Raw genomic sequence first — 15,658 nt, 5'->3', positions numbered from 1 at the left:
CACTTCCAACACGCACCCACAGCCCCACAGCAATATCCTCAGCAACTGTCAAAGGTACAACACTTTCCCATTTACCTCCAGTATCGAAGGGTCCAACACACCTGCAAGGTGATGTAGCACTTCACACATTCTAGTGTCTTGCATTCACTGTTCACAAAGTGGTCTCCTCTGCATTGGGGAAACAAAGCATCTGTGTTCTGCCATTTAAGAAAAAGGAGCCTGAGCTTCCAGTTGCCAACCACTTCAACACACCTTCCTGTTCTCTGGGCAACATCTCTGTCTCTGGCTTGCTGCAGTGCTCCACTGAAGCTCTGTGCAGTCTGGAAGAACGACATCTCATTTTCCACTTCCGGACCCTGCAGTTCTCTGGACTCAATTTCAAGGGCAATAATTCTAGTCCCAGAGCTCTACCATGACCTAGCCCCCTACCCAACACACCAGTTTTGTTTTCGCTGCCATTACATTCTGCCTATTATTTGGCACTGACAGTCTCCATCACCAGGTATTCACTCTCCTAACCAAATCATGATCCACTCTTTTGTCTTTCTAACTGTACTTCTCTCTGTTTGGGACTATCCCCACTTATCATTTCCTCCTTACCTCCTCCTGCAATGTGCCTTCTGCATATAAACCGACTTTTGCCAGCTACTATCAGCTTTGAGGAAAAATCACTCAATCTGAAAGGTTAACTCTGATTTCTCTCCACAGATGCTGGCAGACCTGGGGAGCTTTCCAAGGAATTTCTATTTTGTTTCTCTCACAACCCCCTTTAGATAAGTGCCTGTTAACACTGGCTCTTAAATGTCTATATGCCTTCCTGATATTATGATGAAAACTTTTTCTCCAATGTCACACCAGATGGAGCCAGCCCAGTCTCCTCTAGAAATCCTGTTTCCATGCTCTATTCCTCTGGTTCGACAGAAACCTTCACTGGGTAAAAACAAAGACTGCAGATGCTGGAAACCAGTGTATAGATTAGAGTGGTGCTTGAAAAGCACAGCAGGTCAGGCAGTATCTGAGGAGCAGGAAAATCGACGTTTCTGGCAAAAGCTCTTCATCAGGAATAGATGATGAAGGGCTATTTCTGATGAAGGGCTTTTGCCCGAAACGTCAATTTTCCTGCACCTCAAATGCTGCCTGACCTGCTGTGCTTTTCCAGCACCACTCTAATCCAGAACCCTTCACTGCTCTGACACACAGAGCTGATGGCTTCAGACACTTCTCCAAATGGACCCACAGAAAATACAATCTTTCCAGGGAGAGTCTCCCAGAATTAACAACTAGTGATGTGAGAATGTAAACTGGGGCATTCAAGACCCTACATAACTGGATCTACCATCAGGAAAATGAATACACGTGTTTACCTGGGTGAATAGTGTGTATCATTTCTCTCCAAACTGTGTACTGTAAAAGGCCAGTGAACTGTCCGAGAGACAGAGAGCCATTAGCAGCTGAGAGTGTCTTCTCCTCATCATCAATCCTGTAAACATGAAACAGATGACATCACAAACTCTGCGTTGTTCGAATATTTATGAAAACATTTAAATCTTCAAGTTTTCCGCATTTTTCATGTTTGAGTCAATGGGTTGGAAAGTGAAATGTTCATCTTATTTTTGTAACTGATCCAACAAGAATTCGATAATGCACGGGCAAGGATCGGAAACACCCAGATCCAGAGAAAGGCCCATGTCCTGAAAACTGATTAGGTACTGAGACATCACACATTGCAGGAGATAATATATGTTTCCTCCATCCCCTTGCCGTATTATAAACAGAGCTTGTGGAACAGAGACAAAAAAACGGAAACATCTAAAAGCCTCATATCCAACTGTGTAATACATGGGTCCCACAACCCTCCGAGAATCCTGCTCCTCTACTTCCAGCCTCCTGACCGGTTTTAGTCTCTCCCCCCACCCCCTATTGGAGGATGGACCTTCAGCTTCCCAGACCCTCAGCTCTGGAATTCCCTCCCTGAACCTCTCCATCTTTCTATTCCTCTTTCCTCCTTTATGATCCGCTTAAACCAACAGCAATCACCTGGATTAATAGTTCAGTGACACTTTTCTATACTTTCCAATTCTCATGCAAAGTACTCAGAACATTACGTTACAGTAATTAAAGATTTTTTTTAATTTTACATTTATTGTTCCCTTTATAAAGGCTGCAGTGCGAGTTAGTGTTGTAAAAAGTGAAACAAAAATGATTCCCCCTTTCAACTCTGACTGTCGAGGGCTGGTCAGGAGCCATGCAGTAACAGGGATGGCCATTCCCTGGAAACATGGGCCATTTGTCTCTCACAGGGTCAGGGGGAAGGTCACAGTCACACAAACAGTCACAAAAATCAGGGCAGTGATCACTTCCAGCCTCGGAACCAGGCTGTATTTACAGGCATCTTGTCATTGTTTACATAATTACTCGTCCCTGAGTTATTGCGCAAACTGTGCAGAGTTTCAGTAAAGAGCATGTCCTACCTTCTCTTCCGACAAGCTTCCTCCTGAAAGAAATGAATCACAAACAGTGAGGCTGGCAGTAACAGATTTCAGGAGGAGACAGACAGACACCCACACACACTCTCCACGTGGAATTGGAACTGGATTACAATGGGAGTTCCAGGAGACAATTAAACTTGGGGAATACGGAGATAATAACAAAACAAATAAAAAAATCACAATCAATTCCCGGGAGAATGTCGGTATTCCCGAGAATCTGCAGATAGTTTCGCAGTGGTTAGTAAAAAAAAACAGAAATTACTGGAAAATCTCAGCAGGTTTGGAAGGATCTGTGGATATAAATCAGAGTGAACGCTTCGGGAGCATTGACCCTTCTTCAGTGACAACAACAGACCAGTCCGGACAGTCACAAGGTCAGTTCACCTTTTTTATACGACATTCCATTTATTTTTAGAGTTGTCATCATGTCCGAAATCTGTCTGAAATAACCTGCAATATCTTCCCTCACCTTCAGAAAGATCAATTCGAATTTTTGCTCCATCTGTTTCTGCAACTTTGAGAGTTCCTCCTCAGTGGAATGTAAATTCTCCTGAATCTCTCGAAGGGTTTTCTCCATTGGTTCTACAACCCTCTCCTCTTCTTCCCTGAGATTTCTGAGTAAACGCTGCTCTTTCTCAGTGAGAATCTGGTGCATTTTAGTGAACTCGGATGTGATGTGGGTCTGCAGACTGCTCGCCTGTTCCTACTAAATGAAATGTGAGCCCTCATTATTGTCCCGCGATAAAGGGAACAAAACTAACCGAGATCCCAGAAAATCAGCACAGGGAGAACTCACCCTCACTTCGGAAATCTTCCGTTTCTGGGTCAGTTCCGTTTGTAGAACGGTCTATTTCTTCTCTGTGAGAGAATCTAAGGAAGATTTCAGTTTTTCCTGTAATTGGGAAAGAAATTGAAGAATAGATGTGTTAGGTTCGGTGTTGGATCAGGGACATGTGATGAAACGCGCACTTTACAAAATATTGTCTCTTTTACCTTGTAGATTTCAACAGCTTCGCTAATCGGCAGGAAGTTGTGAGTTTTGTGTTCCCGCGAATCTCTACAAATCACACAGATCAATTTCTTGTCAGTTTCACAAAACAGCTTCAGTTCTTCCTGATGTTTCTCACAGTGAGGTTTACTTTCCTTCTCTTTCGGATCCAGCTTTAATTTTCGAGCCTCCTCGGCCAGAGTCGCGAAGGCCCGATTTATCCTGAGGTTTCTTTCCGGAAACACCTCTATACATTCCGGGCAGGAGTTTATCTCCTTCATTTCCCAACTCTGGGTGATACAGGAGCGGCAGAGGTTGTGTCCACAATTCAGTGTAACTGGATCAGTGAAAAAATCCAGACAAATGGAACAAACTGCCTCCTCGGTCAGTCTCAGGAGCTGCTGTCTGGAAGCCATGTTCACACTCAGCACTTCCTGATTCAACAACTTTCAGTTTCAATGTGACTGCGCTGGTGAACACATTCAGTTCAATCACTTACCGATGGATTTTACTGCAATTATCAGAGAAGAGTAATTAGTAACTATGGTTTATGAAGGTTTTGACCTGGGAGCAAGTGAAAAACAATATTTTGAAGGAGAAACAGGTTTAGGACGCTGACAGGGTTTTAACCCCATCCCAGGAGGGTGAAGGTGCCTGGAGAGTTGCCTTTGGTGGAGGGACAGTGAGACAGAAGGGAGGTCAGGACGGATGCTGAGGGAGGGCACATGCTCGAGATGTTCATTAAATGCACAAAAAGCTGCAAGGTTTAGCTTTATGAAACTTCATCTTCTTTTTGCCTGCAGATATTTTTAATTTCAAAAATTTACTTCATTCGTTAAAAAAATACACGCACAATATCTTTAGCCGTTCGAGTCTGTACAGTCTTTGGAGAACAAAGACTTTCCCAACAGTTCCAATAGACAAACTATGGAGTTTCTAATGTGTGCAATATGCTATTTACTGGAGGGACCAGGAGGGTCCGATAATTGAATGAACCCCAGTTTAGTTTGGCCAAAAGATAGATTAATTGGAATGTACAGCACGGCAACAACCCCTTCAGTCCAACTTGTGCATGCTGATCAGATAACATAAATAAATCTCGTCCCATTTGTTATCACCTGATCCATACCCCTCTAACCCTTTCAATTCATAAATCCATCCAAGTATCTTTTCGATGTAGCAATTGTACCAATGTCCACCATTTCCTTGGGCAAGTCATTCCACCCATGCACCACCCTCTGCGTGAAAAAGTTGCACTTTTGGTCCCTTTTAAATCTTTTCCCTCTCACCCTAAACTTCTAGTCCCAGACCCACCCAACCCAAGAAAAAGATCTTGTCGATTTATTCTATCCATGACCCTCATGATTTTTAAAAAACCCAGAAGATCACCCCTCAGCCTTCAACTCTCCAGGGAAAACAGCCCCAACCTATGCAGTGTCTCCATACAGCTCAAACTCTTCAATCAAGCAACAGCCCTGTAAATCTCTTCTGAACCCCCTCACGTTTCATATCTTTCTCATAGGAGGGAAACCAGAATTGCACACAATAATCCAAAAGTGGCCTCATCAATGTCCTACACAGTCACAACATGACCTCCCAACTCCTATGTTCAATGTAGTGACCAATAAAGGCAAGCATACCAAACGGCCACTTCACTATCCTGTCTACCTGTGACTCCACCCTCAAGGAAATATGAACCGGCAATCCAAGGTCTACTTGTTCAGCAACACCCCCCAGGACCTTACTATTGAGTGTACAAGTCCTGGCCTGGTTTGCCTTTCCAAATTGCAGCCCCTCACATTTTTCTAAATTAAGTTACATCTGCCGCCTCTCAGCCCGTTGGCCTTCTATGCATTTATGTGGTGACATTAATGCCCTGAATAATTGAACTATAACATTCCTACTTTGATAAAGTAATGCAGATGTGGTGATCTGAAATAAAAACAGAAATTGCTGGTGAAACTCAGCAGGACTGGCAGAATCTGTGAAGAGAGATGACATATGAATGCTGATGGTCTATACTATCCTGCAATGATACTTGCATTGTTTACATAACACGAGATGTGGGTCACATAGTACTGAAAAATTCAATTCGTTTTTAGTCCAGTACTTGGAATCTGCACCAGCATTAAATCCATTTGCATGACCGGGCTCAAGCTGAACAATTCATATGCACTGCTCACTCAGCATGTCATGCTGCAAAAGGAGCGAGTTCAGTAAGTTAGAGACTGAGAACTTCAAGTCACATATTGTGATATAGTGATGATATGAGTATGTCATTGATGATGTATTACACTACTGCTGTAAGACGTGACACAATATCGCAAAAGTTTTTTGAAGGATGCCCAACATCAATAAGCAGTGTTGTACATTACCAAACATTCTCAATTCTGTACCTATACAGACATGTATGAACAAAGTTAACAAGATTAACAACTTAAATTTTGGTATAATATTTTTGACAGCATGCCCTGATCTGATAATTATATGCCCATTTGTAGAGTTATGTGTTATTCATGGCTCCTCTTGGTCATCTTGATGCTGTCACTCAGCATCATCTCACACTCATTACCTTTAGTCTTTTATTCCTGACTGTCAGCACACCCGATATTGCTCTGGAGTTGGCTTTTGTTGTTTCACAATGTAGCATGGTGATCAATCATGATCTGATACAACATGTGTTGATTGTATGTCTTAGAAACTTTTCCTGTTATCCAAGTATTTGTGGCTGGATTTCTGATCCATTCTCTGTGTCCGGTGCCTAATTGTGGTGGTCCATCCAAGTCTAAATTGTGTTGGGGATGAAAATCCTTTCCTAATTTGTGGTGAACATTTGGCATTGTAATGTGAAAATTCTGTTTTGTTGGACATCACTTGAAGTATATGAATTTGCTGTAAGTATCATTGGTTGTGATGAACTGTTGATTATGGGATGACAATATGATATGAGTAACTTCCCAATTAGCAGACGTGTTGATATCCTTTGCCAATGAAATGTGTTTTTGTCAGATGCAATTTGCTTTGGCACAGTGAATGAGCTGAAAATCGAAGTCTGTGTTTCAGTGATGGTTGCACTGATTTTGTTACTCAGTCCATTGAACTACAGGAAATTTACAAAAGCAATGTCACAAGGATGTAGTTTTCCCCATGTTCTGTGAGTAAATGTGTTACTATTTTTTTCCTGAAGACTGGAAATAACAATGTATGGATGCAGAATCACCTTTCACTGCTCAGGTTAATCATTTTCAAACAGCCAGGAGGCTGGAAGAACACAAGAAGCTAGGCGGGAGAAGTCAACATTTCGGATATAACACTCCTTCAGAACGGGATGGGGGTAAGGGGAACTGCAGAAAAAGGGAGTGGGGAAGAGAGAGAGGGTTTGTAGGGTAGAAGGGTGGAGGGAGAGTGGTGAGGTAGTGACAGATGAACACAGGTAGAGAGTCTGACCTGATTGGCTGACGGGCGGAATGAATCAGTTGGTAGCTGGAGGGAAGGATTACACAGAGGAATGGGAGGAAGGAGGATGTTCTGGAAAGAAAGTCGGGGGAAAGGAATGGAGGCTAATCATTTGGTGTGCTTCATGTGTTTTCATGAGTTGTTGGATATCCCCATTCATCCCTGGCCAGCTTAAAGATTCATGTGCTCACATTGTCTGTGTTCAGTACTCATTATTGTTGGTGTAACATGGTCATAATATCTTGGTGTAATGCTTTTGATATTATCACTTTCTTTCTCTGAAAGTTACTTGGTGTGAAATGCCAAGTTTACCAACTCTGTCTGGCCAAAATGAGCAATATTCTTAGGAACTTCCTTAATAATGTCAGGCTACCCTCGGTTGGTTTTGGCAACTCTTCTTGTTGTAGGCAGTTGCTGACTGCAGCGGTACAAGTGACTCCAGCCAAAATACTTGCTTGGCTGCATTTGGAGTATTATATGCAGTTTTGGTTACCACTCTACCAGCAGGATGCGGAAACTTTGGAAAGAGTGCAGAGAAGGTGCACCAGGATGTTGCCAGGTCTCAGGGCATTGGCAATGAGAACTTGTTAAGAAGACTAGGATTACTTTCCCTGGAAAGATGACAGCTGAGAGAAGACTTATAGAAGTCTACACAATTATGAGAGGCATAGCTAAGATATACAATCAGAGGCACTTTTCCAGAGTTAAAATATCTATTACAAGGGGGCTCAGATTCAAGATGAGAGGGGAAAGTTTAAGGGAGATGAGTGGAGAAATTTTAAACACAGACAGTGATCGGTGCCTGGAACACATTGCCATGAGAGGAGGTGGAAGGAGACACGTTGGTGAGACATCTAGATAGTAACATGAATAGGGAGAGAATAGAGAAATACAAACTGAATCAGGGCCGGAGGTATTTTTTAGATTAGTTCAGGCATGATGATTGGCACAGGCTTTGAAGTCTGAAAGGCCTGTTCCTCTGCTGTATATCACTATGTTCTTGGTAACAGATCGACCTTGAGAAATCCAGAACATCCATGAACTTCTTGCCGATTAAGTTGATATGAAATTTCAATTTGATATGATTCATTATTGCCACGTGTAACAACACACTGTAAAAGTATTGTTGTGTATGCTGTCCAGGCCAATCATACCTTACAGAAGTACATCAGGGTAATAGAAAAGAATGCAGAATATAATCCTATAGCTGCAGAGAAGATGCAGGGAAAGATTGATACCAATATATGCGAGGTCTGTACCAGTGCTAAAATCGAATGTTTTCGACTGAAATAATTCTCCCTAAACAAAAGCAGTAAGATTTTTGTGTTGCATATAAGAATGTTATATACAGCGCCATCATAACCTTGAATCGATTTATTATTTTCACATGTACCTACATACAGTGAAAAGTATTGTTTTGCATACTATGTAGACAAATCCAGACATCTTTGTTCTTGTATTCAGTGCCCTGAGTAATAGAAACAATTATCTCATAAACCATCTTAATCACCTCCTAACTGCCCTGCTGCCTTCAATGAGCTATGGAGATGTACATCAAGATCCCTCTGATTCTCTGGACCTACTGGGTCCTACCGTTCACCATGTAATCACTGGACTTGTTGGTTGTCCCACAATGCATCACTTCATAATTTTCAGCATTAAATTCCATTTGCCACCATTCATATATTGTCAGGACACAACGCGGCCTCCACTATCCAGAAGAGATTTGCATTTTCTGCCGCCACTCGTCTTGACTGAGGAGCCTGCATCCACTGAACCGGTTAGTTGCCTGTTCACACATATTCTCCAATGTCAGTATGTTCTCCCGCGGACACACTGATCAAAATCCTGCTCAGGTGTCCGATCACCTGGAGAAAGTCGGGCTCACGTCCTGAGATCCGTGCTCCCTTCCTGTGTTTACCCAGGCCCCTTCACTGTTAATAAACACAGCGCTGGGAACTTCAGTCACTTACTCAGAGAAACCCACAGAAACAAAATATGAAAAGGCATTAAAAGCCGGCAACATAAGTATTTAATACAAGGCCTTGGGCCCCCTTTCTCCTTTCAGAACAGGATTTATCAGCAGAATTATTACCAGAGCTTTACTGGAGTTATCTAGCATTGCTCTCCACTCTGTGTACGTGCCTTTAAACTTTCTGACAGGCAGGGAGCTATCAGCTACTGAGATCATTGTCACTCAGTCTGTAATTATTGAACAGTCGACAAAATGAATTTGTCTTTGCTCAAATATTTAAGAATTGATTTCAGTGCTCACTATCCCAACATTATCATTCCCGACAGCCTCGGCATTAACCAGGAAACAAATCCTCATCACCAATTTCACTCAACTGCTTTTCTTTAAAGAGCGTGTCGTTCGCTTTCCACAAACTTCCTCCTGAACTCATTCCAAACAGAAACAGTGAACCTGACAGTAACAGACCCACGGGAAGGTGTAGTGAAATGAGCGGAGACAGGAGAGATGGGAATGAACAGGGGGATGGAAATAGATGCACTTTGGAAGGAAGGTTGAGGAATGGCAATAGAAACTGAAACTTAATACGAATCCCCGGTTACATTGACAGCGACTGTCACACACCCACTGTATCAGGGAGGAGAAAGTGAGGGCTGCGGATGCTGGAGATCAGAGTCGAGAGTGTGGTGCTGGAAAAGCAGAGCGGGTAAGGCAGCATACGAGGAGCAGAAGAAACGCTGTTTCAGGCAAAAGCGAAATGTCGATTCTCCTGATCCTCTGATGCTGCCTGACTTGCTGTGCTTTTCCAGCACCATATTCGCGATACTGCATCAGAGACTCACAGACATTCACAACATGTAGTTGTGACTGGATTAACATGGGGGTTCCTGCACCTAACCGACCAAGGAGCAGTAAGGAAGTAAAAAATATGTCAATCCTCACAGATTATGGGCGTCAGAGCATGAAATGTAACTTATTGTCGGACGATGCAAACTCTGTAGGTTTTGCAGTGTCATGCTCACACTGGGTTATATGAGAATATCAGATACACATTGGGTTGTTATGAGAATTTCAAACATATATCGGTTTATAGAATCATACAGTGATACAGCATGGAAACATACCATTTACTCCATCTAGTCCATGCCGACCATGTTCGCAAACTAAACTAGTCCCACTTGCCTGCGTTTGGCCCATATCCCGAGTCGTATTCATGAAGTTGGCCAAATGCCTTTAAATGCTGTAATTGTACCTGCATCTACCACTTTCTCTCGCAGTTCATTCCATACACGAACCACTCTGTGAGTAAAAAAAGTTGCCCCTCACGTCCTTTACAAATCACCTTAAAATAGTTTTGAACTCCCCACTCCAGGGAAAATAGTTATTCACCTTATCATTTGCCCTGTTGATTTTATAAACCTCGGTAAGGTCACCCCTCAACCTCCTACATTCCAGTGAAGAAATTCCCAGCTCATTTGAATGACTCAAACTCTCCATTCCTGGCAATATCCTGGTAAATATCTTCTGAACCCTCTTCAATTTCATAATATCATGCAGGGCGACTGGAACTGCTCACACTACTCCAGAAGAAACCTCAAAGATTGTAGGCAACAACCACTTATGTTTATGTCTCACCTTTTACTGACTCAGACTATCCCAGGACACGGCCCTGTATTATAAACAAAAACACGGCAGCCCGTTTGGAGCTGGAAGGTCATGTGACCAAATACCTGGCCGAGGAGGGATGTTTGAAGGGAGAAGGGTGAAAGCGAAGTCGAGGGGCGAGGGGGAAGGATTCAACCCAGAGATTGGGGCCCAGGCAACCAGAAGACTGAGCCACCTGTGAACGACTCAACTCAAGGGTGCACCCATTGGACAGAGTTACAGGAATGCAGGTATCCCAGTGGGGTTTACACTGGAGCTGATGTGGTAAACATAGAGAGGGCAGAGAGAATATGGATTTCAAAGTAAGGGGGAGAATATTGAAATCCAGATTCTCCTTCGCCAGGAGTCTGGGGAGCTCACTGAGTACGGGGAGGGGAGGGGTTTAGTGCTGTGTGTACAGGACACGGGTGAGATTCGGGCAAAAGCCCTTCATCAATTCTGACTGAAATGGGATGAGACTGTCGAGATTGAGATTTCTTAACTGGTTTTGACTCGATGGGCCAAATGGTTCCCTTCTGTACTATGAATCCGTCTCAGACTCAATATTCTAAATGAAAATTAAACTTGGGTATCACGGAAAGAATGACAACCCAAAAAAGCTCATGACAATTTATTCCCGGAATGATAGCAGTATTTCTGAGATTTCACAGACAGTGGGCGAGTGCGGGAATTCGATGAAAACAAAGCACACAGCCTCCCCCTAAAAAACACAAAACCGTTTAATTTTGTTCCTGCTTTCCAGTAAAAGTGCAGCCATGCAATTCACTCAAAGAGTCGATAGCCATTCGGGCTATTAACCATCAAAGGCATTGCTCACTTTTTGTGAGTCTGAGGGAGGGTCACCGGACCTGAAACGTTAATTCTAATCTCTCTCCACAGATGCTGCCAGACCTGCTGAGCTTTTATTGTTTCTGATGTACAGCATCCGCAGTTCTTTGGGTTTTCTTCTTTTTCTGCTCTTTTCAGTGAATGGTGTCTTCCTGCTGTTTTGAGGTTCTGTCAGCAGATGGCAGCCGTGCACCGTGTAACAAAGAGAGTCCGGCACCTCAACCCGTCGCAGCCTCAGTGAATTAGGGAAATGGAGCAGCCAATACACACAAAGTACGGTCTTGAAAAGCACAATTAGGAAATAAAATGATTCGTTGGTTAATATTGCTTCGAAGGTTTGGTTGTCTGAAAATTGTTCGTCTCATACCGATATCGGGAGAAATGCCCTGTCTCCTCATTACAGTGGGACCTGAAACCTCTGGCCCATCCAGCCTGCACTGACCTATCTACACTCGTTCACTTTCCAGCAATCGATCCATAATTGTGAATATTTTGGTAGCACAAGAGTTTTTCAGGACTTTTTAAATCTCATGAGATTTCCTGCCTCAACTACCATCTCAAGCAATGCATTCCAGAGTCCCATCGCACAGAGGGAAACACATTTTCCTGAAATCCCCTCTGACCAATGAACAAAGAACAAGGAAAATGTACAGCCCAGGATCAGTCCCTTCGGCTCTCCAAGCCTGAGCCGATCCAAATCCTCTGTCTAAAACCGTCGCCCAATTCCCAAGCATCTGGATCCCGCTGCTCCCCACCTACTCATGCATCTGTCCAATCGCACCTTAAATGAATCTACCGTGCCTGCCCTTACTACCTCTGCTGGCAACGCGTTCCAGGCACCTACCACCCCCTGTGTAAAGTACTTGCCATGTATAGCCCTCTTAAACTTTTCACCACTCACCTTGAACGCATGTCCTCTTGTTATTGAATCCCTCACCCAGGGAAAAAGCTTATCTCTATCTACCCTGTCTACACCCTTCATGATTTTGTCCACCTCAATAAGGACCGCCTCAATCTCCTTTTTTCTGATGAAAACAACCCAACCTACTCAACCTCTCTTCATAACTAGCACCTTCCACACCAGGCAACATCCTCGTAAAACTTCTCTGCCCCCTCCCCAAAGTGCCGATATCCTTTTAGTAATATGATGACCAGAACTGTACACAGTATTCTAAACGCGGCCGATTCAAAGTCTTGCACAATTTAAAATGACCTGCCAGCTCTTACATTCAATAACCCCGTCCAATCAAGGCAAGCATACCATTTACCTTCTTGTTCACTCTATCCACCAGCGCAGCCACCTTCAGGGTACAATGGACCTGAACTCCCAGATCTTTCTGCTTATCAACATTTCCCAAGGCTCTTCCATTTACAGTATAGTTCGCTCCAGAAATAGATTTCCCAAAATGCACCACCTCACATTTGCCTGGATTGAACTCAATCTGCCATTTCTCCATCTAACTCTCCAATCGATCTATATTCTCCTGTATTCTTTGACAGCCCCTAATGGTTTCTGCTCCTCCAGCAATCTTCGAGTCATCTGCAAATTGACTGATCAGACCCACAATACACTCTACCAGATCATTCATGTGTATGTTTTTATTTTATCCTGCTATTTATCTTAAAACTAAAGCCCTCGATAATGACCCTTCAACCCTCTGATTAATGGGAACAGCTCATCTCTGTCCAGTCTCTCCATGCCCTTTCTAATCGTATGATGGCATCAGCAAGCAAGATGTTGGTTTGAAGAGTGTCTACTTCAATGCCAGTCGCACCCAGAATAAGGTGGGTGAACGTGCAGCAGGGGTTGATGCCTGGGACTTCGATGTTGTGGCCATTTTGGAGACATGGATAGAGCAGGGACAGGAATGGTTGTTGCAGGTTCCAGGATTTAGATGTTTCAGTAAGAACAGAGAAGATGGTAAGTTGGGGTCGGGGGGGCGGTGGCATTGTTGGTCAAGGACAGTATTACAGTTGCAGAAAGGATGTTTGGGGACTCGTCAACTGTGGTAGTATGGGCTGAGATTAGAAGCAGGAAAGAAGAGGTCACCGTGTTGGAGTTTTCTGTAGGCCTCTGATTATTTCCACAGAGGTAGAGGAAAGGATAGCAAAGATGATTCTCGATAGGAGTGAGAGAGACAGGGTAGTTTTCATGGGGGACTTCAACTTTCTAAATGTTGACTGGGAACACTATAGTTCGAGTACTATAGATGGGTCAGTTTTTGTCCAGTGTGTGTGCAGGAGGGCTTCCTGACACAGTATGTAGACAGGCCAACAAAGGGCGAAGCTACATTAGATTTGATACTGGATAATGAGCCTGGTCAGGTGTTAGACTTGGAAGTAGGGGAGCACTTTGGTGATAGAGATCAAAATTCTGTTATGTTTAGTTTAGTGAGAGAAAGGAATAGGTGTATACCACTAGGCAAGTGTTACAGCTGGGGGAAAGGCAATTACGATGCGATTAGGCAAGATTTAGGGGATAGGCACATTAGATATATGGAGCTTATTCAAGGAAAAGCTCCTGTGTGTCCTAGGTGGGTATGTACCTGTCAGGCAGGGAGGGAGCTGTAGAGCGCAGACGCCTTGGTTTACGAAGGAAGTGGAATCTCTGGTCAAGAGGAAGAAGAAGGCTTATGTTAGGATGAGATGTGAAGGCTCAGCTAGGGCATTTGAGGCTTACAAGGTCGCCAGGAAAGACCTAAAGAGAGAGCTCAGAAGAGCCAGGAGGAGACATGAAAAGTTGTTGGCAGGTAGGATCAGGGTAAACCCTAAGGCTTTCTATAGGTACTTAAGGAATAAAAGAATGACGAGACTCAGATTAGGGCCAATCAGGGAAAGTACTGGGAAGTTGTGTGTGGAGTCAGAGGAGATAGGGGAAGCATTTAATGAATATTTTTCGACAGTATTCACTCTAGAAAATGATAAGGTTGTCGAGGAAAATACTGAGATACAGGCTAATAGACTAGGTGCGATTGTGGTTCACAAGGAAGAGGTATTAGAAATCCTGCAGAGTGTGAAAATAGATAAGTCCCCTGGGCCGAATGGGATTTATTCTCGGATCTTTTGGGAAGCCAGGGAGGAGATTGCTGAGCCTTTGGCATTGATCGTTAAATCGTCATTGTCTACAGGAATAGTGCCAGAAGGCTGGAGGATAGCAAATGTGGTCCCCCTGTTCAAGAAGGGGAGTAGAGGAAACTTGGTAATTATACACCAGTGTGCCTTACTTCAGTTGTTGGTAAAGTGTTGGAAAACGTTATAAGAGATAGGATTTATAATCATCTATAATCATCTATAAAATAATAATTTGATTGGGGGAGTCAGCACGGTTTTGTGAAGGGTTGGTCGTTCCTCACAAACCTTATTGAGTTCTTTAAGAAGATGACGAAACAGGTAGATCAGATTAAACCAGTTGATGTGGTGTATATGGATTTCAGCAAGGTGTTCGGTTAGGTTCCCCACAGAAGGCTATTGTACAAAATGCGGAAGAATGGGATTGTGGGAGATATAGCAGTTTGGATCAGTAATTGGCTTGCTGAAAGAAGACAGAGGGTGGTGGTTGATGGGAAATGTTCATCCTGGAGTCCAGTTACCAGTGGTATACCGCAAGTGTCAGTGTTTGGTCCACTGCTGTTCGAAAGGTGGGTTAGTAAATTTGCAGACAACACTCAGGTCGGTGGAGTTGTGGATAGTGACAAAGGATGTTGTAGGTTACAGAGAGACATCGATAAGCTGCAGAGCTGAGCTGAAAGGTGGCAAATGGAGTTTAATGTGGACAGTGTGGGTTGGTCGGAGTAACCAGAATGCAAAGTATTGGGCTAATGGTAAGATTCTTGGTAGTGTCGATGAGCAGAAAGATCTCAGTGTCCAGGCACACAGATCCTTGAATGTTGCCATCCAGGTTGACAGGGTTGTTAAGAAGGCAGACAGTGTTTTGGCTTTCATTAATAGAGGGATCGAGTTCGGGAACCATGAGGTTAGACTACAGCTGTATGAAACTCGGGTGCGGCGGCACTTGGAGTATTGTGTGCAGTTATGGTCACCACACTTTAAGAAGGACGTGGAAGCTTTAGAAAGGGTGCAGAGGAGATTTACTAGGATGTTGCCTGGTATTTCGAGGAAAGGCTAAGGGACTTGAGGCTGTTTTCGTTCGAGAGAAGGTTGAGAGGTGACTTAATAGAGACATATAAGATAATCAGAGGGTTAGATAGGGTGGACAGGGAGAGCCTTTTTCCAAGTATGGTGACGGTGAGCACGAGGGGG

General features: G+C 43.6%; 2 protein-coding genes across 2 annotated transcripts in view; one reads left to right on the top strand and one right to left on the bottom strand.

Annotated features, from left to right (window-relative positions):
* Positions 1–15,658, top strand: part of LOC122541464 (E3 ubiquitin-protein ligase TRIM17-like) — a 185,162-nt gene that overhangs the window by 17,596 nt on the left and 151,908 nt on the right. The window lies entirely within an intron of this gene.
* LOC122541462 (E3 ubiquitin-protein ligase TRIM17-like) lies at positions 3,286–3,898 on the bottom strand. Its single transcript, XM_043678246.1, has 2 exons — positions 3,483–3,898; positions 3,286–3,381 (listed from the first exon to the last, which is right to left on the bottom strand). The coding sequence occupies exons 1-2, from the start codon at positions 3,891–3,893 to the stop codon at positions 3,337–3,339; spliced, it is 456 nt and encodes a 151-aa protein (XP_043534181.1). The 5' UTR covers positions 3,894–3,898; the 3' UTR covers positions 3,286–3,336.

The sequence above is a fragment of the Chiloscyllium plagiosum genome, chromosome 37 (genome assembly GCF_004010195.1).
Source record: "Chiloscyllium plagiosum isolate BGI_BamShark_2017 chromosome 37, ASM401019v2, whole genome shotgun sequence".
In the NCBI taxonomy this organism is placed as follows: Eukaryota; Metazoa; Chordata; class Chondrichthyes; order Orectolobiformes; family Hemiscylliidae; genus Chiloscyllium; species Chiloscyllium plagiosum.
Note: the sequence above shows the minus strand (reverse complement) of the source record. Positions and strands in the feature narration are given on the sequence as shown.

Excerpts from the sequence above, each read along its gene's own strand:
- LOC122541462 (XM_043678246.1), bottom strand. The coding sequence starts at position 3,893 with ATGGCTTCCAGACAGCAGCTCCTGAGACTGACCGAGGAGGCAGTTTGT. Across the intron at positions 3,382-3,482 it reads AAGCTGTTGAAATCTACAAG|GAAAAACTGAAATCTTCCTT; the intron begins GTAAAAGAGACA and ends TCCCAATTACAG.